Below are 27,578 nucleotides of genomic sequence, written 5' to 3' on the forward strand. Positions count from 1 at the left end.
GGCCCTAGATAGACTCATGAGGCTGCTTGGATCTCAGTGATGCATTATAATCTGGTGTTGTGGCACCAGAACATTCTAGTGCCAGCTTTGTTGCAGGATGGAGTCCAGACAGTATTGAACAAAGTTGCAGTCAGTCCTGGTATACCTGTCAAACCGATGCTGGCAAAGTATGTATCAAGTCTTTTCAGCTTTATGGCACATATTTCTTTTTGAGGGGAATAGTCAAAGAACAGTGGAGTTCTTACCTCAAGTCTGCAATACCTTGGTCTCATAGTTACACTACTGATGGGTTGACCTTAAATCAGCACTTAATCTTTCATTGAAAGAATAAATTGCTGAGTAAATTTGTAAGTGTTTTGGTTTAGAATCCATCATGGGTAACCATGAATGCAATTGCTTGAGTGTTAGGCTTAATTGTTGCGGCAGATAGATCTTTTATCGTAGCTGACAGCAACCACAATATCATTGTTAATTGTCACATTACTGGATTACCTCTATTCTGCTTTAGTGCAGCCTGCTTGTGATCATTGAATGTTCTTGTATGACAAATAGTATTTTCAGTGATGCCTCATCTTTTCGACATAAGAACAACATTTAACTAAATAAGCTGTGCATTTACTAATGGCTGCTGTGGCCTAAGGCTGTGTGTATAACCCTTGTTAGTGTTGAACCTGAAACTGAGAAACAAAAATGTTTACTTCAGATATCCTAATGCATAGATCTATTGTTTCCAAGAAAATCTTTGGGCAGTTCTTTTATTGTGCTGATGTGACATGCAGAATTACAAATGGAATTACTGAGGTATTCAAACGTTTCCAGGGGAAACCTTTCACTTGTGAATACAAGTAAGCTTTTTACGTAGACGAGGGCTTCCAATTTTGGAATGATATTTCTTTTGTAATAATTTTAGGTTCTAACTGCAAAGAGGTAGCAAAAGAGTCTTCAATCTCTGTGTATTGATGATATATCAAGCAGGTTATGTGCACAGGTATGATGGACAGCGTGCTCAAGTGCATCTTCTAAAAGATGGAACTATTAGGATCTTTTCACGTAATTGTGAAGACACGACCTCCCGCTTCCCTGATGTGCTTGACATTGTTCGGATGGCTGTGAGGCCTGGTATTCAAGATCTCATCTTTGATGCTGAGGTTACAGAGCATTTTCATTATAGTTTCTGCAAGTTGGAAAATTCTGTGTCACATGCAAGAATGCACCTACCTTCTGTTTCTCTATACAGATTGTCGCTGTTGATAGGGAGAATAACAACAAATTGATGGCATTTCAGCACCTTAGTACTCGAGAAAGAGGCCGCAGTGGAGCAACTGTCAGCCTTGAGAATATCAAGGTATCCTAAAGGGGTGTATGTACTTAGTTGACAGCTTAGTTTGTCACGTTGCCATATGCTCTTTATAGGGCCTTTTGACAAGTTTAGTCGACCTCAAGGGTGCTTCAACAACGGTCACTAGTAATTGGCAGTATTCCTAGTGCACGCATGACTTGCATGGATCACGTTATGCTTGCTCTACTGTAGCTTGTTCCATTGTGCAAGCACGACTCACATATGCTTGCATGTATCCCATTGTGCTTGTATACAATAGGTCTTGCTCTTTGTAGTATACTATTGGTTTGCTTTCTTACTCGTACACCTACCAAAGGTTGAGTGTATTTACTGTAAGAGCTGGGCAAAAGAGCCTCGCAGATGCTTAAAATCTACAAATTGTATCTAATTTTGATCCTTGTTTTAGTTTTGAGGAGGTAAATATATTGACACCTAGCTGGTTTCCTGTGAATTATGGCTTTCTCTTTGTTAATGTAGGTGGATGTTTGCCTCTTTGTGTTCGATTTGATGTATGCAAATGGGGAACCGTATGTATTATCTCTTTCTCGGTTGCATTGATTGAGAAGTTGAAGAGTTAATGGTCTGGTGGACTCAACGACGCAGTACATTTTGCAGGCTTGTGAAAGCGATTTTTGCCGAACGGAGAAAGAGTAGGTCTTGATCTTTACACAAGCATAGAGTCAAGATCTTGTACTGTCATATTGAATTTTCTTGTATGTATGTTCTCATGGGTATCCTTTGCAGGAATGCAGGAGTGCTTTGAAGATGGTCAAGCTGGTTGTTTTGGGTTCACCAATCAAATAACGGTACAAAATTATAACCTCTAGGTATCAAAACTTAGTTTTCTGCTGCCCAGAAGTGCCTTGAGGAATCCTGTTTTGAGACCTTTTTCTGGGTGAACAATGATTGTAGAAGTAGACCAAGCAACATGCTGTGGATCTTAGTCATATAGAAGGGGGTAGATGGTTAAATAGACTGATAGGCAGTTAGATGTAGATATATGGGTAGACAGATTGTTAATAGATTGATTTCGTGTACATGTTTCTTGTCTTGTGGAAGCCATTAAAGAACTCGCAATAGCTTGTCCTTATCTTTGTATTTAAATTGTAGTTGGGAAAGGAGTATTTGGTGAATTGCTTTCTGTATTCTCTGTTGTGTCAACTATGCACGTTTGTGACCCTTTAATGCTAGCCCCTCCGATTTGTGCTTGCTTGCCAAATTTGTTCTTTGGAATCTTTGCTTGATATGGTTTTTGGTGTCAAGTGCTGTAGTTATTGTTTCATGCGAGCTACTTAAGAGCATACCTGAGTCCACCCCCGTCTGTGGAGGTGCTACACATGCTTGGAAATAGTCATACTTCATACAACAACTCAACCTTGGATGCTGAAGACATGGCTGCCCAAATTTGCATTAAATAGGATACCCTTGGACTCCCTAACCTATCACTAACAAGCCTGGTCAATATGGTTTCAGAAACAAGTACTCATATGCTGAAAACTCTCATTAGTTTCTCTTATCTCTGGTCAAATGAATCTGTTGAATTTGTGCATGATATAAAATAGGCCAAGATCATCTTTTGTATTAGAAAATATCCAGGGGACTATGTTCTCAGATAAGTTGGACTTATAAAGGGAGATAATTGATAGGAAGATATGTGCCAATGGCTACCCTTTATTTTGCTATAGATTGAAGGAGAGGAAGCAGACGGGGAAAATTTGGCTGCCATAACTCAAGTGGAGAATTTCCTGGAGGAAGCAATCAATTCATCTTGTGAGGGAATAATGGTAAAGACTCTTGACAGTGAGTCAGCTTATGCTCCCTCCAAGCGATCCGACTCATGGTTGAAGGTAATATCTGGTGAATAATGAAGCTTTTGCGACTGTAGAGTCCAAAGTAGGAGCATCATGTAGACATTACAGCAAAGTTGTTATGATGTTCATTTGCTTTTGTCGGTAAACATTTGTTGCGCCTGTAAATGCCAATTTATTTTTTTGTATATCTACTGTCTTAGGTAAAACGAGATTACATTGAGGGGCTACATGATACATTAGATTTGGTTCCAATTGGAGCTTGGCATGGCAATGGACGAAAAGCTGGCTGGCAAGTGATATAAAAATAAAGACATTGGCTATTGTCGAAACAACTACTTTCAGGAAGTGACATAATCATGTTTCTTACAGGTTTAGTCCTTTCCTTCTAGCTTGTTACGATGCAGATCGAGAAGAATACCAGAGTGTTTGTCGAGTCATGTCTGGGTTCACAGATGTTTTCTACAAACAGGTACACACTGGATAATCCTGTTTCTTAGGAAGCAATGTGAGCTCAGCACATTTTATATACTGTCTTTGCACCTTGAAGCTCACTAACTTTTGTCTTTTAAACAGATGAAAGCATTTTTTGCGGATGAACGTTTACTTCAGAGAAAACCGACTTACTATCAGACCCTTGAGGAGCCCAATGTCTGGTTTTCTCCAGAGCTTGTTTGGGAAATTCGAGGTGCAGGTGCGGATTAATGACACCTGTGCTATCTTTCCCTTTAATTTAGCGAAATTGTTGGTGGGTGGCAAATGTTCCATTGACTGTTTAGAGAAAACAAGTTTGAGATTTTCAAAGCAGTCCTCCTATCAAGGACGCCCTCAGCAGATGGCTACATTGCTGCTGTTTCAATGATTTATTGCTTTTTATCATGCTTTGTGTGAGGTCTACACAATGTTACTCTGTGCATGTAGTAACATTGTGTAGAATGTACTTCATGAGGCGACGAATGTAAGTTTTCCTCAGCCATCTGGCAACTTAAGTTTAAATTACTTATATGGTGTTTTGTACGACTCTCATTATCTTGCCACATTTCAGAAGATGTTTGCCCCCTGCTGAGTAATATTTGTTATGGTGTCATAATCTTCATACAGAAAATGCATGAATAGTGCCATGCCCAAGAAAGAGCCAATCGTCCCAATTGAAACCTTACAATTTTTGCCACTAAGCAATGTTTTTTGTCCAGAAATTATCAATAAAAGAAAATTCCGGAATCGATACGTTTCTCACGTGCCTTTTGTGTGATGCAGACTTGACGGTATCTCCAGTACATCAAGCAGCTGTTGGACTTGTGCATCCCTCACGAGGCATCTCTTTGAGATTTCCTCGTTTTATTAAGGAGCGGTTAGACAAAAGGCCAGAAGATTCAAATACACCATCAGACATTGCTGATCTGTTTCAGCAGCAAAGCCGGAAGCTTGAGATACCAGCACAGCGTAGCGAAAGTCCTCAAAAAGGATAGTTAGAAAGTGACCAATACATCAGCAATTTTGGGGTTGCAAGGAAAGCAGAGATGGTATGCAGAAGCAGGTATGTTGGCAAGCTTTTTGGAATTGCTTTTTATATTTGGTTGAGCTCCAAGTTGTAAGCTTTCAGAACACAGAAACAGCTGCTGTCTCGTCAAGTCATCATGTCACCAAGCAGAGACTCACAGCTAGCAAGGGATTGGTATGATCTCTCAAGTGGGATCTTTTCTAGCCCAAATTCATCCGTATAAGACTTTGATTGTCCAAGGGTCGAGAAGTTCCAGGTTCTAAAATCCAGTGCCTTGTGCAGTCAATGCTGGCCTGCATTATCAGAAAATCACCTTAGTATATAGCAGGCCAGTATCACCCAATCTCATTGGTATGCATATGTTTTTTTGCACATTTACACTACATGTATATCTGGAAGAGTTGCTTTGTAAGCCATTCTAGCATTGTAATCACATGGCTAATGCTATGGAAATCATGATGGCATGAATGTAGTGTTCTAATTGAGAAGAAAGCTGCTTGTGCTGAGAGAGAAATGTTCTGAAATGTTATATTAACGTCTTCAAAAGCCAAAGTGACCTATGAGTTCAGAAAGTTACAATGTGGTGGATCTGATACAAAGTCTGAGTAACAAAAATAAAAACTATAGAATCTTATGCTGCTAGATGTGAGCTAAGCAGCTAGCTGGGCTTGTGTAGGATATGAGCAGGGGTTAGGGGGTGAAGTGAATGGGGGGCTAAGACAACAAAGTGTGGGTGCATCCTCAGAAAGAGCTAGATCACAAGAGATCGAGCTTCGGCCGCTGGCAGATCTCATCAATCTCCTCCATGGTGAGTAGTTTGACTGGGCGTCATGCATGTCGGGCCAAGGTGATCTGAATCCTTTGATGCAGTCTCCGTCGGTGCTGTGTAGTCCTCCGCAGTCGTGAGCATCTAGACCTCCCTAGCTCGGTCAATTAGCGTGTCTCTGGTGCGAGTAGAATGTGGGCTCGGCTGTGGTAGTAGCTCCTCCGGATGCCCAATGTCTACTCTAAAGAAGTATGTGATCCGTCTCTCGAACAAAGACAATCCGAGGCGCAAAGAGAAATGAAATGAAATGAAATTTTATATTAATGTCTTCGAAAGGCCAAAATGACTTGTGAGACCAAAAAGTTACAACTGGTGAATCTGATATCATGTCTAGAGTACCCACATTACAAAGAAGTAACACTAAAACACTAAGGAAAAAGGAAATGAATCTGAAGCTGATTTGGAATTGAGACGAGATATGGGTGGGTGGGTGGGGGGGGGGGGGGGGGGATTGTTTGGTGGGTTCAAATGAAATCTCTCATCGGTCGTTGTCGAATCTCATCAACCTCCTCCATGGTCAGTATGTTGGTTGGGTGTCTTGCATGTCGAGCTAGAGTGATTTGTATCTTCTGCTGTAGCCTTCGTCGATGGTGGGAGACCCCTTGAGGTCGCTGGTGTCTGGATCTGCCTAGCTCAGTGGCTCGGTCAAGCAACGTACCTCTAGCGTGGGTGGGCTCTGATATCTGCTGTCATGATTGTGGCTCTCCCCTGGCTGGTGTAAAGAAATCTGTGATTCGTCTCTGAGGTTGTCTTTCCCCTGATGTCCTCAGCAAGTTCTCCCTTAGTCTGCATAACTCTAGCAGGAACAATCCAAGACATCTTTGATCCTCGTATCTCATGACTCTAGAAAATGGTCCGAAACCTTCTCTGATTTGGCAATGGAAGCGGCCACGTATCTCATAGAACGCCGGGCAATGACATGTGTAGTGCAGCTCTGTCTCTGGCTCTTAAGTTACATTGCTGACATATCCTGGCCCCTGCTGGCACCCCTCGAAATCGGCCAGTCTCGATTTGGAGCTCCGTGAGTTGGAGAAGATGCTCTCTGTAGAAGGCCATCTTCGTGCCCAACGCCTGTGTCGGCTGTATCCATGTGCTCTTGGTATCTAGCTGAATCAGATCTGGCGTATGAGTCTGGTGATCTCTGTCCGTGTAAGAGACAAGCAGGGTGCATCCAGGGAGTATTGAAACGGAGGCAATCTATCCATGTTGAAACCATGTGTCTGAAACCATACTGTTATCTGTCCATACCAACATGCTGCATCGCCTTGTAGCGCTAGTTGTCAACTGTAAAGAAATAGATGGTCTCGACGAATTGTGAAACAAGTCACAGAGGCCAATGAAGCGAGTAAGATAAGTAGACGACTAAACGAGACGGGTGGTGGAAGAGGAGTATCACCTTGTAGCGCTAGTTGTCAACTGTAAAGAAATAGACGGTCTCGCTAGTATCACCTTGTAGCACTAGTTGTCAATTGTAAAGAAATAGACAGTCTCGCTAGTATCACCTTGTAGCGCTAGTTGTCAACTGTAAAGAAATAGACGGTCTCGACGAATTGTGGAAACAAGTCACAGAGGCCAATGAAGCGAGTAAGATAAGCATACGAGTAAACCAGACGGGTGGTGGAAGAGGAGTGTCTCTTCCACCAATTTGAGGCTGGATCTCAAATAAATCTAGAAGTGGAATCGTATTGGGGAGACAAAGGATCTGTACAGTCTATGGACAATCAACCCCATTCATTAAGAACACCACCATCTTACACGAGAGAGTACGAGGCCAAGTTAGATGTTGTTGCAGTCCTATCACAGAGATTGTCTCGCAACAAGGTCATCGATTCGAAAGGGCTAATAGACATTTTGTCTACACCAGTCAACTGTATGATAACGTAAGCCAAATTGCTCAGAATACGAGCAAACATGTAGGCAACTGTTGGAAAATGCCTAGAGAAATTTGGTGTTAAGAAACCAATGACTCAGATCCAAGAAGGGATCAAAGAGCTGGAAATGCCTTGACTAAACACTCAATCAGTGCCGCTAAACAAGGTAGGCGAGTACTATGAGGGAGAAGATGAGAACAACACTCTTCCTGTGGAAATCCGAGGTGTAAAAACCATTAACAGTGGAGTTGGCGTTGCCATCGCAACAAAAGAGGTCTCGAAAATGGAGAAAACAAGCAATGAGGACTACTAGGATGAAACTGCAGCTTGCAGACAGACACATGGAAAGGCCTATAGGACTGCTAGAAAAAGTAGTAGTTACTTCTTATGGCATTGAATATGAGCAAACCTTTGCTATTGTTGACTTTGGCAAGAAGAACAACTATGACATCATTCTAAGAAGACCATTCATGCGACAGCTAAAAATGGTTAAAGATTGGGGTTATGACCGTATCTACTTGAGACATGGAAACCACGACAAAGATAAACTTGAAGGACCATAGTTACAGGGATGTGACGAGAACACCTATGGGGGAGTTTGATCTCGCTATTGTAGCAGGATCAAAACTTCCAACATGGTTGTGTAAGCCTAAAGAACTGTGGATATGTGGAGCTTGATAATGCGGAAGGGAAGGCATCCTAGAAAGGACCATTGAAGATACAGATTATATCCCAGAACCCTTTCTTGAGGAAGAATTAGAGCCACTTGAATGGAAACACATCTTGGCTACTCTGGATGTGTACGTTATTGAAAATGATTCAACAACGAAGTTTTGTGATGAAAATTGCTATGATGTCGTTCCTTACTTTGCAGTGAGTGTAATTCAGGAAAATGAAGACAAAGAAGACGAGTTCTACAAATCTATAGAACACTTGAAGCTTCAAGAAGATGCCAACAGCGAAAATCCAGACGACAAAGGAGGTGACAAGAATGAAACTTTAACTAATGCACGGTTTTATGATTGTCCAGATCAAAGACCCAGGAAACAATGTCTTTGCTACAAGAATAAAGTGCATCAAAAGTGGATTCCAAAATCCTCGGTGGAAACGCAACCGCAGCAAGCATCCTCATACGTGGCTCCTATACATGAAGAAAAGACTGAGCCAAGAAGAACACAATCATGTCAACGAGCTACCAATGCTCTAATCAAGTGGATACCAAGGTCATCGTAGAAACAACAATCCAGGAGCAAATAGATAGCAATTTTCTATAACCAGCCAAACCACAAAGGGAAAGTGCTAGAATGCAACCTTATTGCGGACAACAACGACTAATGATTCTTTTGACATCCCCTACCAGGTTTTTAGGTCATAAACATCACTAGCAACTTCCATAACAACCAAAGAAGGCCAAAAGAAAAGAATGAGACAGAATCAAAAAGTTCAAAACATCTGGATACCAAAGAGCCAGATTGGCCAAAAACAGGTATGGATCAAGAAAACAAAGATCTTTGATGAAAAATCACAAGATCCAATGCCATCCGAAAAATAGTCGAAGCCTGCAAGAACAACGAAGAAAAACACAAAGTCCGAAGCTTTCGCAAATCGGATTTGGGTTCTAAAGAAGTTGACTCAAGCACAAAGAGGTTATGAGTTCATTTGGATTCCGAAAAGGGTAAATTGTCAACTCCTAAAGTCTGAATCTCGTCCTCAACCAAGAGTACAAGAGCTTAAGCAAAGACTGATAAAGACTCACACAAAGACAAGGTGGATCTCGACGAAGTCTCTTCAAACACAAACAAAGCAGGGACACAAGTATGGGTTCCCAAACGAGCAGCATCAATAAAACAGCCGATAATCACAAAGAAGTGGGTCCCAAAGGAAAGCAACAACACTGATGTCATTGCATCGTCGCTTGAATTCTTTCAATTCCTCCTACGATTACAGTACAATTAGAAGAAATCCACTCTAGAAAACAATGTCAAATACGATGAACAACCACAAGGCTAAAATGGATTCCAACGAAGCATCAAACAGATAAGTAAGCCTTCGAAAAAGCTCTACAACCTTCATTCAAGCAAACGATACAGGACTCCAAAGAAAATATCATTGCTTAGAATAGGAAGCTTCGCCAGCAAATGCCAATAAGCAAATTGCTTATACCCACATCTTGCACAACATAAATCTTTTCCATCCATGAACTGAGTATGCATAATAGGGCTACATTACAAGGCCTGGATAGACACAATTTTTGATTGCCCAAGCACAACACATACCCTTGGTGATATCATGTCATCAAGGAAGACTCCAAACTGGAGAGGGGGAGGAATTCTGAGTGCGGACCTAATATTATGGATATTAGAGGGCAATGTTTTGTGAGTTGTTTTGAATTTTTGTGTTTGATTGTGAAAATTTTTGACAAAATTCAGTGTATGTGCCCTCATAATAGCGTTACAAGAGGATTATGGGGACAAAAGCATTATATGAGTCCCTAGGGACATGTGTATAGTGTACATAGAGTTTAAAATTCTATTTACTTGATTTTGCTTTTTGAGTTGAGTTTATTTTTTGTTTTATTTTGCTATTTTTTTCAAAAAAAAAAGAAAAAAATTCATAATCCATATGAAAAACACACTAAAGCGATGTCGAGCAATACAAAGAGAAGAAGGTCTAAGAAAATGACGACACTTAACAAAGCATGTCTCAAAAGTCATACGCACAATGGGTAGTGTCAAAGGTAAAAAAAGAATGCCAATCAGTCTTCGACTATAATAGAATGGTCATAACACTCCGGGATAGCCTTCAAGGACAAAGAAAGTTGGTGAGGCAACTAAACGGAAGCAGCCATCAAGTGTAATGTTGCCATCAAACACTTCATGCGACTGTAAGGTTGTATACAGGAAGTAGATCTTTATATTGTAAATTTTATATCTTGTATGTGACTTAATAAACAAAAGGGACTAACGATATTGACAAGAACAAAAGGGGCAGAGATGACAGTTCAATCATCTATCATGATAGATGTTAGCAAGAGTAACCAAGGGTCAAGCCAAATTTTGGTCATCATTATTGGTTCTACCTGTGTTTGGTAGCCAAAAGGTGCCAACGATGACCATCAATCATTTTCGAGACTGACATCCAAAAAAGCTAGCTTGTAAATCCAAATACAAGTCCAAATCAAGCCAAACTTTGTCAGGAGGCTACAAATAGAGAATACAAGCTAAGGGTTTCACCCAAAAAAAAAAAAGTATAACCCCTAACTAGCCAAAGATAAAATTTGTTCAAATATGAAGCCATGATAGCCATCTACATACCTTGTAAATCATGTATATGAATTTTGGGGACAAATGGACGATGATAGTTCATAGATCGTCGTCTATTGTGAATGATGTTAGATAAAGCCTTTTTGATGCAAGTTACTAACTTGGGAAATTAACTGGGGTTTGTCAGGCTTTAATGGAGTCATGTATCAAGTAGAAGCGGTATAATGATTTACATAGCACACAACAGCTAACAATGGCAAATGCAGCTTTGATCACCTTGATGCAGGAATTGTTGGGGTATAAAGCCCAATGTGGTCGCCCAGGTAAGTGGGCGGGCCGCCAGGTATGTACACATATTCTTTTGTAAAAACCTAATAAGAACTCACTATGCTCTACACATTACATAGAGCGAGTTCACCATATCGTCATGCTCTTCTTCTCTCACTCTCTCTCGCGTCGCACTTCCGCTCGTACTCCTTCAACTGGTATCAGAGCTCAGATCGAGGCTCGGGGCAGCACTGCAGGAGGCTAGAGTCACCAGCTCAGATTGGAGTGAAATTCGACAGGTGAAGACACAGCCCCAAATCTTGTGGGAGAGCTCGAAGGGCTTGGTGTTCTCAGAATTTCATTCTGAGGTCATCTCGGTCACCGTTTGGCTTCGCCAAAGGTCTGCGTATGCCATTTTCGACTACGTGGTCTCGACAGGTGCAGATCCGACTCTGCAAATTTGGGGTTTTCGGCCTACGACTGCAGGTGCTGAGAATATCGACACTCCCAGAGTGTTGATTTGTGGCTGTCTACACATCGAAGGACGGCTCACAGTTCTTGGAGGCGTGTCACATACAACACGAACGCATCTACACACAGACTGTAGGCGACATCCACTAGTTCATCAGGTATCTTGTGTTTGCTGCTTGATATTCCAGATTTCATCCTGACATTGCAGGTACTTCCACATGGGATGTATTGTCAGAGATGATGTATGTTTGTTGAGGGTTTGTTGGCTGTGAGTCACGCAGCAAACAACCGCCGCAGCGGTTATAGCATATAGTGGGAAATTTGTGGATGTATGACTTTGTGGGAAGTCTATGTACTGTCAGATTTACTGCAGCCTTTGTTGAGGGTCGAGTGAGGTTTTATTGAGTTGGGGGATTCTCGAATGTTGAGATCCTTTCGGTGATACAGGTCTTGGAGCGATCCCTCGAGCACCCTTAGATAGGCAGCTAGGATGTATTGACTGTGAGTTAGACAGTTGGGATTGCATCTTTGTTTTACTGCCGTTGAGGCATTGTCGTAGTCTATGCTTATAGGGTAGTGACAGGACAGTGAGAGACAGTACAGGTGCAGGACAGGTTTACTCGCAGCTTACAGTGTCAGAGAGACAGTGTTTTTTGAGCTGTTTTTGGTCTGTTTTTAGTACACCAGAGCTATTTTACAAAGGAGACTTTGCCAAAATTTCTGCAGAATCTGAAGCTTTCTTGGTTCATTTGACAGGTTGATATTGGTTCAGAGGTTAGTTTACAGGGGAAACTCTGCCGAATTTTTCCCAGGAAAGTAAACTACTGTGAAGCGTAGCTATGGCTGGATCACAGGACACTACTCTTTACAATATCAAGAAGCTGGATGGAACCAATTTCCCATTGTGGAAGAAGCAGATTTGGCACGTGTTGGTACAAAAGAAGCAAATAAAACCTATAAAGCTCAAGGGGATAAAACCAGAAGATATGGACGAAGATGAATGGAGCGAAATGGATGAATTGGCACTTTCTACCATTATGCTGACTTTGGCAGAAAGCGTTTACTTCAATGTAGTAGACGAGATGTCGGCTTATCAAGCATGGTTAAAGCTGAGTGATCTTTATGAGAAGCAGAGTGCAGCTTCACAGGTATACTGGCTTAAGAAGCTTGTTGACTTGAAGATGAAAGAAGGGACACCTATGTCCAATCATCTGAATGAATTCAACACAATCTACAGTCAGTTGTCAGCTCAAGGTGTCAAGTTTGATGAACCTGTTAGAGCTATGTTCCTGTTGATCACATTGGCGAAAAGTTGGGACACTTTTCGCACAGCTTTGAGTAATTCTGCACCTCCAGATGGTTTGAACATAGCAGGTGTAGAAGGAAGTCTGCTTACTGAAGAAACCAATAGAAAGACAATGGACAAAGGCAAAGGAACAGCCTTAGTTGTCAGGGGAAGGACCAAAGAAAAGTACAAAGGTGGAAAGAGGAATCAGTCTCGTAGCAAGTCCCGCAGTGCTAAAGGCAAGAGTGACATAGAATGCTACCATTGTGGCAAGAAGGGTCACATGAAAAGAGACTGCAGAGAATGGAAAGCAGAAAAAGGCAAAGAGAAAGCTGAAGACCATGGTGAGAAGAACAAGTCCTCAGTGAAGATTCAAGAAATAAATGTGACAAACACTGTTGCAGTGGATGACAGTTTATTGTCAGGAGACATCTACTTCTTGAAGAATACAATGGACTCAGCTCTTCTTACAACATCTGATGGAAATGCACTGAGTGACTGGATTATAGACTCAGGGGCATCACTTCATGTGTCTCCAAACAAGGAGTGGTTTACCTCTTATGTGCCCACTAAAGATCATGTTCGGCTAGGCAATGGGCAGACATGTGAGATCTTAGGTGTTGGAGATGTTCAATTGAAATTTCAGAATGGCTCTTCTTTCACGCTGAAGAATGTGAGACATGTTCCCGCAATTACAAAGAGCTTGATCAGCACAGGTTTACTTGATGATGTTGGCTACGTCACCACTTTTGGACAGAACATGTGGAAGATATCCAAGGGTTCTATGACAGTAGCACATGGAGTAAAGTCTGGAGGACTTTACATGATTTATGTATCAAATGTCTCTAAAAATGTAATCAATGTAACCGAGCAGCCGAACGTTTCTTTGTGGCATAGCCGGTTAGGACATATGTCCAAGAAGGGAATGGAAATCTTGTCTCGTTCTGGTTATTTGCCTGGATTTTCATTTAATGATTTTGAATTCTGTGAACATTGTCTGTATGGTAAGCAAACACAGCAGCCACATAAGCATAGAAGCAGTAGAAGAGATACACAGTTGGCACTTGTTCATAGTGATTTGTGTGGACCTATGCCTAGCCTATCTCTAGGGGGAGCTTCTTACTTTATGACATTTATAGACGATTACTCGAGGAAAGTATGGGTTTACTGTCTCAAGCACAAGGATGAAGCGTTTAGTGTTTTCAAAACGTTTGTGACACTTGTGGAGAATCAGAGTGGCAAGAAGCTTAAATGCTTACGCACTGACAATGGTGGAGAGTATGTTTCAAAGGCCTTTCAGGACTTTTGTGAGTCAAAAGGTATAAAACGTGAACTTACTGCTCCTTACAATCCTCCTCAAAATGGTGTTGCTGAGAGGATGAATAGGACCATACAAGAGAAGGTCAGAAGTATGTTGTCTAATGCACAGCTGCCAAATGGGTTTTGGGTTGAAGCTGTATCAACAACTGTTCATCTTGTAAATAGATCTCCTAGCAAGGTTTTGCAGAAGGATTCAGTGCCAGAGATGGTATGGTCAGGCAAAATGCCCTCATACAAGCATCTCAGAGTCTTTGGCTGTGAGGCATATACTCACGTTCCAAAGGAATTTAGGAACAAACTTGAGCCAAAGAGTAGAAAGTGCATCTTTCTAGGCTATGGTAATTCTGGTGAGATGGGGTACAGACTTTGGGATCCCGAATCCAGAAAGGTTGTCCGCAGCAATGATGTTCACTTTAATGAATCCAAATATCATTCTAAACCAGAGAGGGTTGAAGAGATTAGAAGAGTTTTCTTCCAAGAAGATGGACCTACACGTGCAAGACAAAATGTCAGGGCTCAAGAGGAGCAAGGATAGGATAGAGTGGAACCACAGGTTGTGGCTGAGCCTGAGCCACCTATTGTGCGTAGATCTGGACGTATCACGCGACCTCCCGATAGGTTTGTTCCATCTATGAACTATGTCATGTTGACTGATTGCAATGAGCCTTCATGTTACAAGGAAGCAGTGCAAATGAAGGACTCCGGGAATTGGCAATTGGCCATGCAGTCAGAGATGACAGCTCTGCATAAAAACAAGACATGGAAGCTAGTTAAATTACCACAGGGCAGCCAAAGTACAAAGCAAGGCTTGTTGCCAAGGGCTTTAAGCAAGAACAAGGCATTGACTTTGATGAAGTCTTCTCTCCGGTGGTCAAGATGACTACATTGAGATGCTTTCTTGCATTGGTTGCCATATTAGATTTGGTGTTGCATCAAATGGATGTCAAGACAGCGTTCTTGCATGGTGATTTAGATGTGGAAATTTACATGCAGCAGCCAAAAGGGTTTGTTGAGAAAGGTAAGGAAGATTGGGTATGCCAGTTGTTAAAGAGTCTTTATGGCTTAAAACAATCACTGAGGGCATGGTACCATAAATTCCACAAGTTTATGCTTTCTCAAGGCTACAAACGTAGTGAGTTCGATCACTGTCTATATACAAAGAAGGCTAAGGATGGTAGTTGGCTGATCCTTATTTTGTATGTGGATGACATGTTGATTGCTGGCAAGCACTTGGAAGAAATTTCCGCTTTGAAGTCAAAGATGGCAAAATCGTTTGACATGAAAGACATGGGTGAGGCAAGTCATATACTTGGTATGTGCATTGAGAGAGACAGATCAAAGAAGTTGATTTGGTTATCTCAAACAGAGTATATTGACAAGGTTTTGCAACGTTTCAATATGGAGAAGGGAAAGGCACTGAGTGTTCCATTGCCACCATATGTGAAACTTAGCAAATAAGATTGTCCTGTGTCTGAGGAAGAACAGGCTGAAATGGATAAGATTCCATATGCGTCTGCAGTGGGTAGTTTGATGTATGCAATGATTGCTACTCGCCCAGACATTGCATTTGTAGTGGGAGTAGTAAGTCGATACATGTCAAACCCAGGCAAGAAACATTGGGAGGCAGTGAAAGGAATATTGAGATACCTAAAAGCTACAAAGAGTATGCGTATATGCTATGGGAGTCAGGAGCTAAGTGTAAAGGGTTTTACAGACTCAGATTATGCAGGTGACTTAGACAACCGAAGGTCTACGTCAGGGTATGTCTTTACATTGGCTAGTGGAGCAGTATCATGGCGTTCTAGATTACAAGATTGTGTTACTCAGTCTACTACAGAGGCTGAATATGTTGCAGCATCAGAGGCATGCAAAGAATCAATTTGGCTTAATCAACTAGTAACAGATTTGGGAATCAAAGAAGAGATGCCTGTGTTATATTGTGATAGTCAAAGTGCTATACAATTGGCTCGCAATCCAGTTTATCACTCAAAGACAAAGCATGTGGATGTGAAGTATCATTTCATCAAGGAAATGCTCGAGGATAAGCAACTTCAGCTTGTCAAAGTTCACACCACAGAAAATCGTGTTGATCTACTTACAAAAGGACTTCCCTCAGAGAGCTTTGCGCATTTTCGCAAGCAGTTAGGTGTAGGGTAGTACATCACTTCTCTACATCTCTTGTATATTAGCTTGTATAGTAGCTTCTCTCACACTTAAAGTACCACATTGGACTTTAAGTGGGAGGTTGTTGGGGTTTAAAGCCCAATGTGGTCGCCCAGGTAAGTGGGCGGGCCGTCAGGTATGTACACATATTCTTTTGTAAAAACCTAATAAGAACTCACTATGCTCTACACATTACAGTAGAGCGAGTTCACCATATCGTCGTGCTCTTCTTCTCGCACTCTCTCTCGCGTCGCACTTCCGCTCGTACTCCTTCAGGAACAAAGAAGTCTTCAATGACGAAGAGCAAATTGGGTAATCAAAGGATCTCAAAAGCAGGTCCATGATGAAGCAGATCGAATGCTGAACATGGGTTTAGAACTTCAAATCAGAAAAATTATCTTCTAGATTCGGCTTGAAAGACATACTTTGCATTGGAATTGCATTGGCCTAAAGAAGTTGAAGATTTAGCCATACAATTTCTACAGAATCCTTACAAAGCTATCATTGGTTATAGATTGTAGAAGTTGTTTTTTAGAATAAAAAATACTCAAAATCGACATATTTGCTGGAGCAAGTGATAAATGGAGCCTTCTCTATCCATAATGATAAGAGTCAATGAACGAGATTGGGTTCTTTCTAAATTTAGATCTGGCAATAGACCTATAATGACAAAAACAGATGTTGTACCTGCGCATGGATGTGAAGGACATAAAGTTTGTCATCAATTATGATTTTCTTGAATCATGTGAAAGTTTGTGTACGTTGGATTGGATGAACAAGAAGAGCTCGTGCAAAGGCTACATCCTATACTTTCTTTACATCAGCAAAGCGACAACAAAGACCAAACCTATATCGGCAACCAAGTCATGTGAGGGACGACATGAATGCGGAGGGGGGAATGTTGACGGCTAGGTCAACAGCACGACATAACTCAACAAAGCCATATTTTTTGAAAGTTATGGAATACTGAGGATTATGGTTATAACATCATTTATAATAAGTAGGTAGTCTTTTTGCAGAAGCCGGGGTGCAATGGCACTTCCAGATTGTAAATACCAAGTCATTTGACCCCTCAAACTCTATTTTTGGTTAACCTAAGGTATCTTTAGTATATAAGGTACCTAGGTCACTTTTGTAAAGAACAACTTTATCATAATCTAGGTTTTAAGCTGCCGTCGACTATGTGTGTGTGTGTGTGTGTGTGTGTGTGAGAGAGAGAGAGAGAGAGCATGAGCTTCATCCTGTCACTACTCCCCGCTCGCTCAGCACATTGGAGAACCGACAACATCATTGCACTAGCTTCGGCAACAGCTACGCGACAACGCCAAGCATTCCTCGCGACACGGAGTGAACGCGCTCGCTCATCTACGAGCTCTGTGCGGTTGTAAGTATATCAAACGATGTCTGTTTTCTGCCTGCAAGTCGTCGTTAGAATCGTAGCGACATAAGCTACACATAGGTACTTATAGATTTCATTTTCGGGCACTTTCAAAATTCGGCTCTGTTTTTATACGCATTTTTTGCCGATGGGTTCAGAGCTAGGGTTTTGAGTGTAGAGTCTTAGGGACAAGTGTATCCTAGTGAGGGGATGGTGTTTCTTAAGTTTCGTACGATTCTGGCATGATTTGATGAGTTTCCTTCCGTTTGTGTGTATGTGGGTTGGTAGTGTAGTTAAGAGCAGTCAGACTTTAGGTTCTGGTTTAGTTGGCCTTCCAGAGTGTTGTATGTGTAGGATGGCCTCAGTCTGACAAGCTAAAGAGATTTCCTATGTGTGTCTATCATGTCATATGTGTCCTCGATTACCATTATGTTGATCTAGGTTGTGTTGCATGCACTTTATGGGTGTGATTCGCTCCCGCAACACTTTTTGTGCAAGATATGGCCAATACAATCATTCACTTGCCTAGATATGTCTTATGGTCTTTGCAAGCCCTAAAATGCTTCAAATTTGATGAAATTTGGCCTATATGCTTCCTAAATGTTGTAGATCACAAGGGTGCACTCATTTGTAACTTTTCACCTCAAATATGTTGTAGATCACAAGGGTGCACTCATTTGTAACTTTTCACCTCAAATATGGCCTCTAAGACATCATACGCGTCATCATACGTGTATGATGTCCAGGTGGTCAGAATGGACTTCTGTTTCTACCCAAGGTGTCACTTAATGTGTACAGCAAGAATATGTACTCACAATAAATTTTGGATGTCAAAATTGTACAAAATCATCATTTTTTATAAGGAAATCCCATGAAAGAGTAAAATCCCCCTAGTTTTCAATCTATAAGCCCAAATGAAATAAAACTTGCTGTGTGTTGCCAGTGTAGTGAGGAACCTCTGGAGTGAAATTTACTTCGTTCTGATCAGTTAGACATCACACGCGTATGATGTCTAAAGGGCACTTTTAGAAACCAAAATTTAGATTCGAGCATACAAGCGTGTTAAGCACCACAAGACAAGCTCACATACCAAATTTTGTCCAATTTTGAGCACATAGACATTATACGCGTATGATGTCTCAAGGCAAGATCTGAAAGCCAAATTTTACTTTTGACCACATAGAGGGTTGGGAAATGATGTGTTAAGCTTGCTTGTAAACTTTCAACTTATTTGGACACATACTTTTGTATTTAAAGAGAATTTTGCAGGTACAAGAAGGTAAATGTGAAAAAGTTTTGATTTTGAGCAATTTTGACATCTAAAACTTTTTGTGATCACATATTCTTGCTGTATACATCAAGGAGTACCTTGGGTAGAAATATAAGTGAATTCTGAGCCAGTAGACATCGTACGTGTATGATGTCTTATAGGCAAGATCTTGGTCAAATTAGACATTTGAGTATACCTTAGTGTCCTAGAGCATAAAAAAAGTCCCTAGCCAAAATTGCATTGCATTTGGAGCTCATTTGAGCTTGTAAAGACAAGAACACAAATCTAGATAGATTCATGCTTGTATTGATCATAACTTGCCCAAAAAATGTTCAAATTGAATTCTAAAAGTTGCTGAGAGTTTCCCAAGTGATAAAGATCCTTTGGAGTAAAAATCACTTCATTTGGCAATAATAGACATCATACGCGTATGATGTCTCTATCCCTAATTTAGAGGTAAAAACTCACATTGAGCTTCTAGAAGTGTTAAGCACTGTAAAGTAAGCCTAGTGACCAAGTTTCAACAAACTCGCGTCACATTTGGTAAAGATACGAGCAAAAATACTTGATCCTCAATCTGTTTTGAGTGTTGTTTCAAGTGCAGTTCACCAAAACTGCTCTAACTTTTGATAGACAACTCCAAATTGAGTCAGGTATAGCCAGGAGAAAAGCTTGTGGAAAATAGGAATTTTCCTAGGTTTCCTAAATCCAAACTTTTAGGGTACCCATAACTAGTATCCAGAGGAACTAGTATCCAAAGGTCTAAAGAGTCACAAATTCTTGACTTCTGAGAGACCTTATCAAGGGCAAAAAGGGATAAGTTTCACTAAGCCAAGGGGCTTGTTAAGGACTATCTTGAGAGTATTGATTGGGCTTGATATTAAGAAAGCTAAGATCGTCGGGATGGAAAACCAATCTACCAATCCCTCTGCAGATATGACCAGAGGTATGGCGAGCCAAGTTAGAAGTGCTGAAATGCCAATCTATCCACATTTTGACACAAGCCTAGCTACATTGTCACCATGGTTGTACCCGGATGCAACCATAGAACATGACTTTTATAGAGGTGGAATTACGGCCACAACAAGACTATATGTACCATCACCACTCCCTATAACTTACTCCTATCCAAATCAGAGCAGAACCTTGAGAAGATATGATACTGAGAGTGAGAGTGACACATCTTCTCAGAGGAGTGATTCACCAAGAACCCAACCCACAATAAAAGCCAGAGGTATCTTGTGAGCAAATGAAGCTTATAGAAGGATTAGCTCAGAGACTTGCTCCTCTAGTCAAATTTGACCTCCAAGAACCTCTATGGTGCAAAATTGAGAGAAAATGGACAAAACATACAATAGAAGGGTGTTACTATAATCAAAGGTATGTACAATCTATTCCAGTAGCACCTACTCCACCTAGATATGCTATGGGGAATGCACCGAGACCAGTAGGAGTTTCACAGCCACAGCTTGTCTTAGGACAACAACCTCCACTGCCAGGTGCTAGAATGCCTATAGACATGAGATATATGCAAATGATGGAAGCATCTAACAAACAAGCTCTAGTACCATCTATAATGTATTATAACAACCAAAGTAAGTACTTTCCTTCAAAGAGACAGAAGACGAGAGAAACACATGGAATGGTGAGGCCGGTACAACCTCCACCTCTTGTTTTCAACCTGAAGAAAGAAGGTACAAAAGGACATTGCGGTTCATTGCTAATAGAGGGTTAGCAAGGTGAAAGCATGTTTATAGCCAAGAGGAATTGCAAGAAGAAACTCCTAAACTAGAGATAGATTTTCACAAAAGCCGTGACAACCACGTGGTGAAACAATGTCCTCAAACGGAAATCACACAAGTAAATGCCTATTGTCTTGATTGTGGTGTCGTTCACTTGATCCCCAATTGTCCAAAAAATCCAAACCGAGTCAGAAAGATCACAACAAATGTCTCAGGAATTGTTCACCTACCCAGTAGCTCGGAAAATGACAACATCGTACCAATTTAGGTAGTTACGAGAGCACAAGCTCAAAAGGAAGGTGAGGAGAAGCAAGAGACAAAGAAAATGAAAACTGACGCAAGTCTAGAGACGAACCAACAACCGATGCACCTAGTCAAAAGCGCAAGAGCAAACGAAATAGTTGGAAAGCTAGAAAGGGTAGGATGAAAGCACGTAGGGAACGAGAGTAAAAATCCCTAATTGAGGAGCTTACCCAAGCTAAAGATAAGATAAGACAACATAAGGAAATGGTTGCACCTTCTCTTATACAGACGTCTCAACCTCCAAAAGAACCATCCACAGATAAGAAATTGAGAAGTGCTAGTTCAGGAGGATCAATGTTGGTCGAGAAGGTTAATGAGCATCTAGATGCCCTCCTAAAAGCCTATGAAACACGGATCAAAAACAACCAAACCCAAGAACATAGGTGGATAACATATCCATATGCGGAATTGGAAAAGGACAGGTTGAAATGTGCAAGAAAATGATTCAAATAACCCAAACTTTACTAGAACCACCAGTTGGAAAACCTGGGGTGTGATCCCTGTCTACACCAATAATCCCACCAAACAAGGAACAAAAAGAGCTAGATTCCATGAGCATAGACCAAAGCTCAAGGACCCCGCATTAGAACCAAGGATAGTGTTGAATACCACAGATAACTCTTCCGAAGAATTTCACATAGCTATACCTGACAGCTATAAAGAAATAGATGGTCTTGTGGAAACAAGTCAGAGAGGCCAATGAAGCAAGTGAGATAAGCAGACGAGTAAACCAAAGGGTGATGAAAGAGGAGTGTCTCTTCCACCAATAGAGGAATTTGAGGCTGGATCTCAAATGAATCTAGAAGTGGAATCGTATTGGGGAGACAGAGGATCTGTACAATCTATCGACAATCAACCCCATTCATTAAGAACACTAATGTCCTATACGGGAGAGTACGAGGCCAAGTCAAATGTTATTGCAGTCCTATCACACAGACTGTCTCCCAACAAAGTCATCGATTCGAAAGGGTTGATAGATATTCTATCTACACCAGTCAACTGTACAATAACGTTAGCCGAGTTGCTCAGAATACGACCAAATATGTAGCTACTGTGGAAAAATGCCTAGAGAAATTTGATGTTGAAAAACCAATGACTCAAATCGAGAAAGGAATCAAAGAGCTTGAAATGCCTCAACTAAACACTAGGCCAGTGCCGTTAAACAAGGTCGGAGAGTGCTATGAGGGAGAAGATGGGAACACAACTCTTCCCGTGGAATTTCAAGGTGTAAAAATCATGGCAATCCTTGACAATGGAGCCGGTGTTTCCATCGCAACAAAAGAGGTATGAAAAACATGGGGAAAACTAGCAGTGATGGCTACAAGGATGAAACTGCAGCTTGCAGACGGACACATGGAAAGGCCCATATGATTGTTAGAAAAAGCAGTTGTTACTTCTTCTGGCATTGAATATGCGCGAACCTTTGCTATTGTTGACTTTGGCAAGAAGAAAAACTATGATATCATTCTAAGAAGACCATTCATGCGATAATTGAAAATGGTCCAAAACTGGGGATATGATCATATATACCTAAGACATATGGAAACCACAACAAGGATAAATCTAAAGGACCATAGTTACATAGGGATGTGAGGAGAACATCTATGGAGGAGTTTGATTCCGCTACTGTAGTAGCAGGATCAAAACTTCCAGCATGGTTGGGTAAACCTAAATAATTGTGAATGTGTGGAGCTTCGCAATGCGGAAGCTTGAAGCAAGAAGAAGGCATTCTAGAGAGGGCAATTGAAGATGAGGATTATATCCTAGAACCCTTTCTTGAGGAAGCTTTAGAGCCACTTGAATGGGAACATATTTTGGCTACTCTTTATGTGTGTTCTATTCAAGACGATCCAACAACGAAGTTTTGTGATGAAGATGGCTATGATGTCGTTCCTTACTTTGCAGTGAATGTGATTTAGGAAAGTGAAGCCGAAGAGGAAGACGAGTTATATGACTCTGTAGAACACTTGGAGCTTCAAGAAGATACCGACAATGAAAATCTAGACAACCCAGCAGGTGACGTGAATAACACTTTAACAAATGCACGGTTTTATGATTGTCCATACCAAAACCTAAGAACCAATGTCACCGCTACAAGAATAAAGTGTGTAAAAAATGGATTCCAAATTCTCTGATGGTGAAAACACAACTGCAACAAGCACCCTCATACCTAGATCCCATACATAAAGAAAAGACTCAGTCGAGAAGAATACAGCGATGTCAACGAGCTAACAACGCGCTAATCAAGAGGATACAAAACTCATCCCAAAAACAACAATCTAAGAGCAAACAGACAACAACTTTCCATAACCAACCAAACCAAAAAGGAAAAGTGCTAGAATGCAACCTTGCTGAGGATAGTAGTGAAAGTGATGATTCTTACGACATCCCCTATCAACAACTCAGATCATCACCATCACTAGCAGCTTTCGTAACAACCAAAGAAGGCCCAAAAAAAAAAAGAACAACAAGTTAGAACCAAAAAGTTCGACAAATTTGGATACCAAAGAGCCGGCCTGGCCAAAAGCAGGTATGGATCAAGAAGACCAAGATCTTTGATGAAAAGTCGCAAGATCCAATGTCAACAAAAAAATAGTTGAAGCCTGCAAGGGCTTCTATGAAAAACACAAAGTCGCAAGCTTTCACGACTCATATTTGGGTTTCAAAGAAGTTGACTCAAGCACAAAGAGATCAGGAATTTATTTGGATTTTAAAACAGTTAAAGAATCAATTCCCAAAGTCTAAATCTCGTTATCAACCAAGTGTACAAGAGCTGAAGCAAAGACCGTCGAAGACTCACACAAAGACAAGGTGGATCCCAAAGAAGTCTCTTCAAACACAAACGTAGCAGGGACAAGTATGGGTTCCCAAACGAGCAATGTCATTAAAACAGCCAATAATCACAAAGAAGTGGGTCCTAAAGGAAACCAATAAAACTATTGTTACTGCACCGCCGCTTGATTTCTTTCAATTCCTCTTACGATTACAGTATAGTTAGAAGAGAACCCACTCCGAGGAACAATGCCAAATACGACAACCAACCACAAGGCTAAAATGGATCCCAAAGAAGCACCAAACAGATTAGTAAGCCTTCGAAAAAACTCTACAACCTTCAATCAAGCAAAACGAAACAGGAGCTTCAAAGAACATCACATTGCTTAGAGTAGGAAGCCTCACCAACAAATGCCAATAAGCAACTTGTTTATACCCACACCTTGCACATCATAAATCTTTTCCATGCATTGATTGTGTATGCATAATAGGGCTACATTACAAGGTCTGCATAGGCACATTTTTTTTAATTGCCTAAGCACAAAACACATACCCTTGGTGATACCCTGTCATCAAGGAGGACTCCAAATAGGGGGGGGGGGGAGGGGGAGGCATTCTTAATGCAGATTTAATATATGAATATTAGAGGGCAATGTTTTGTGAATTGCATTGAATTTTTGCGTTTGATTGTGACATTTTTTGACAAAATTGAGAGTATATGCCCTCATAATAGCATTACAAAAGGAGTACGGGGACAAAGCCATATATGAGCCCTTAGGGACATGCGTACAATGTAAATAGCGTTTAGAATTCTATTAGAATGATTTTGGCTTTTTGGTTGAGTTGATTTTTGGTTTTCTTTCGTTATTTCTGCGATTTTCTCAACAACAAAAAAAAAAAGAAGAAGGAAAAAAAGCCATAATCCAGATGAAGAAAAGATTGAACAAATGCTTGAGCAGTACAAAAAGTAAAGAAGGTCCAAGAAAACGACAACACTTCACGAAGTATGTCCCAAAAGCCATATGCACAATGGATAATGTCAAAGGTAAAAAAAGAACGTTGATCAGTCTTCAACAACAGCATGAGGCCAAAAGTGACTGAGAATGGTCATAACACTCTAGGATGGACTACAAGGACAAAGAAAGTTGGTGATCGACTAAACAAAAGCACCCATCAAGTGTAGAGTTGCCTATCAGACACTTCATGCAACTACAAGGCCGTATACAAGAAGTAGATCTTTATTGTAAATCTTCTATCTTTTATGTGACTTAATGAAGCCTAACAAACAAAAGTGACTAACAGTACTGACAAGAACGGAAGGTGTCAGAGATGCCCATCAGTCATTCTCAAGATTGAAATTCAAAAGATTAAGCTTGAAAAGCTAAATACAAGTCAAAATCAAGCCAAACTTTGTCACAAGGCTATGCATAGAGAGTACAAGCTAAGGGTTTCCAAAAAAAAAAAAACTAGCTAGCCAAAGATGCAATTTTCTCAAATCTGAAGCCATGATAGCCATCTACATACCTTGTGCATCATGCATATGAATTTTGGGGACAAATGGACAACAATAGCTCATTGATGGTCAACTATCGCGAATGATGTCAGATAACACCCTTTTGAAGCAAGTTACTAACTTGGGAAATTAACTGAGATTTATCAGGCTTTAATTAAGTCATGTATCAAGTAGAAGTAGTATAATGATTTAGAAAGCACACAAAAGCTAACAGTGGCAAATGCGACTTTGATCACCTTGATGCAGGAACAAAGGAGTCACCAACGAAGAAGAGCAGACACAAATAATCGACAAAACCGACCTTTGCAAGGTTACATGTCTTGTTCTTGATGAGCTGGATCGTATGCTAGACATGGGTTTTGAACCTCAAATCAAAAAAATTATATCCCAAATTTGGCTTGACATACAAACTTTGCATTGAAGTGCAACTTGGCCTAAAGAACAATTACTACAGAATCCTTACAAAGCTGTCATTGGTTCACAACATTTGAAAGCCAATTATTCAATTCTACATATTGTAGAAGTTGTTTCTGAAAATGAGAAAGACACAAAATTGGCAGAAGTTCGTCATCAATTATAATTTTCCTGAATCATGTGAAGTCTATGTACGTTGGATTGGATGAACAAGACGAGCTCGTACAAAGGCTAGAGCCTATACTTTCTTTACATCAGTAAAACGACAACAAAGACCGCACCGACATCGACAACCAGGTCATGTCATGGACGACATGAACGTGGAGGGAGGGAATGTTGACTGCTAGGTCAACAACATGACATAACTCAACAAAGCCTTCTTTTCTAAGAGTTATGGAATGCTGAGGATTATGGTTATAAACATCATTTGTAATAAGTAGGTAGTCTAGTTGCAGAAACCGGGGGTGTAATGGCACGTCCAGATTGTAAATACAAAGCCATTTAACCCCTCAAACTCGATTTTTGGTCAACCTAAGGTAGCCTTAGTATATAAGGTACCTAGGTCATTTTGTAAAGACAACTTTATCATAATCATAAGTTTTAAGCTGCCGTCGATTCTGTGTGAGAGTGGAAGAGAGAGAGCGTGAGCTTCATCCTGGCGCTATTCCCCTCTCGTTCATCACATTGTAGATCCATTGCGCTAGCATCGGCAAAAGCTGCGCGACAACACCAAGCATTCCTCACGGAACGGAACATAGTGCTCGCACATGTACGAGCTATTTGTGGTCGTAAGTGTATCAAACGATGTCTATTTTCTACCTGCAAGTAGTCGTTAGAATCGTAGCGACATAAGCTATGCATAAATACTCATAGATTTCAGTTTCGAACACTTTCAAAATTATGCTCTGTCTTTATACACATTTTTCGTAGATGGGTTAAGAGCTAGGGTTTTGAGTGTAGAGGCTTTGGGACAGGTGTATCCTAGTTAGGGAATGGTGTTCCTTAAGTTTCGTACGATTCTAGTATGGTTTACTGAGTTTCCTTTCCTTTGTGTGTTTGTGGATTGGGTGGTGTAATTGAGAGTAGTGAGATTCTAGATTGTGGTTTAGTTGGCCTTCCATAGTGTTGTATGTGTAGGATGATCTCACTCTAAATAGACAATGAAAGCAGCCTTGTATCTCATAGTATACCGGACAATGACAAGTGTGATGTAACCCTGTCTCTCGCTCTATATGACGTAGCTGAGAGAGAGAGAGAGAGAGAGAGAGAGAGAGAGAGAGAGAGAGAGAGAGATTTGTAAAGTTTGTTGCAAACAAATAAACGGTGAGTCTTGGAGGAGGCATCCTTGGTAGGTTTATAAGGATGCCTCCTCCAAGACTCACGGTTTATATTGATGCAACAAACTTTACAAGCACTCACACACACACACACACACACACACACACACACACACACATTATGTAATGTAGGTAAGATAGGCAACGCATTAAATCTAATGGTGGTTTTTGCATTGGCACATCAATCGAGTGTTTGTGTAGGCCAAGAAAGTGTTGAAAATGCTCTTTGTCTTGAGTGTGTCCTTGTTGGGCATAAGCCCAAACTTGTGACTGAATGAGCCCTCCCCCAAGTCATGTGATTAATAGTGCAATCTCAAAACATTAAAAAGGCAGATATCTCCTTGTAGATGACTTTGATGTAACTCCTTAAAATATCGTCCTCTTGTATAAGGCCTATTTATAATCTCTATCAAGATTAGGAAATCTCTCTCTCTCTCTCTCTCTCTCTCTTCCTTCATTATTCATGTTTGTGATAGAAGCCATCTTCTCCAATTTTATAGCTCGTATATCCAATCAGTGTTGGTCAACGTACACCATCCATGTTCATTGATGGACATCTCCCCTGTTGCATAGGGCCTCATGTGGTAATATGCGTATTTCTTCATAGATGTAGATGCATGACTCCCCTTGGGAACATCCTTGGATACACGTGCATAGGGAGCCCAAGTTTAAATTAATAAGTGTAAGGAGGGGATGATAGAAAGCTAATTGTCATTGAATTGCTTTAAGTTGATT

General features: G+C 40.8%; 1 protein-coding gene across 13 annotated transcripts in view; it reads left to right on the forward strand.

Annotated features, from left to right (window-relative positions):
* LIG6 (DNA LIGASE 6) overlaps positions 1–5,162 on the forward strand; it is a 42,980-nt gene extending 37,818 nt beyond the window's left edge. The window contains exons 9-20 of one of the 13 annotated variants that reach the window (XM_086504138.1): positions 70–167; positions 780–845; positions 989–1,148; positions 1,238–1,345; positions 1,817–1,866; positions 1,955–1,989; positions 2,084–2,145; positions 3,025–3,186; positions 3,351–3,439; positions 3,520–3,619; positions 3,724–3,841; positions 4,405–5,162. In XM_086504138.1, the coding sequence (XP_086360264.1) occupies positions 70–167; positions 780–845; positions 989–1,148; positions 1,238–1,345; positions 1,817–1,866; positions 1,955–1,989; positions 2,084–2,145; positions 3,025–3,186; positions 3,351–3,439; positions 3,520–3,619; positions 3,724–3,841; positions 4,405–4,616 (1,260 nt within the window). In that variant the 3' untranslated portion in view covers positions 4,617–5,162. Of the gene's footprint in view, positions 1–69; positions 168–779; positions 846–988; positions 1,149–1,237; positions 1,346–1,816; positions 1,867–1,954; positions 1,994–2,083; positions 2,167–3,024; positions 3,187–3,350; positions 3,440–3,519; positions 3,620–3,723; positions 3,842–4,404 lie in introns of those variants that run through there. The other 12 variants (XR_015186933.1, XM_086504141.1, XM_086504140.1 and 9 more) reach the window with 12 other exon arrangements.
* Positions 5,163–27,578: the final 22,416 nt, after the last annotated feature.

The sequence above is a fragment of the Adiantum capillus-veneris genome, chromosome 28 (genome assembly GCF_014529385.1).
Source record: "Adiantum capillus-veneris isolate H3 chromosome 28, ASM1452938v2, whole genome shotgun sequence".
In the NCBI taxonomy this organism is placed as follows: Eukaryota; Viridiplantae; Streptophyta; class Polypodiopsida; order Polypodiales; family Pteridaceae; genus Adiantum; species Adiantum capillus-veneris.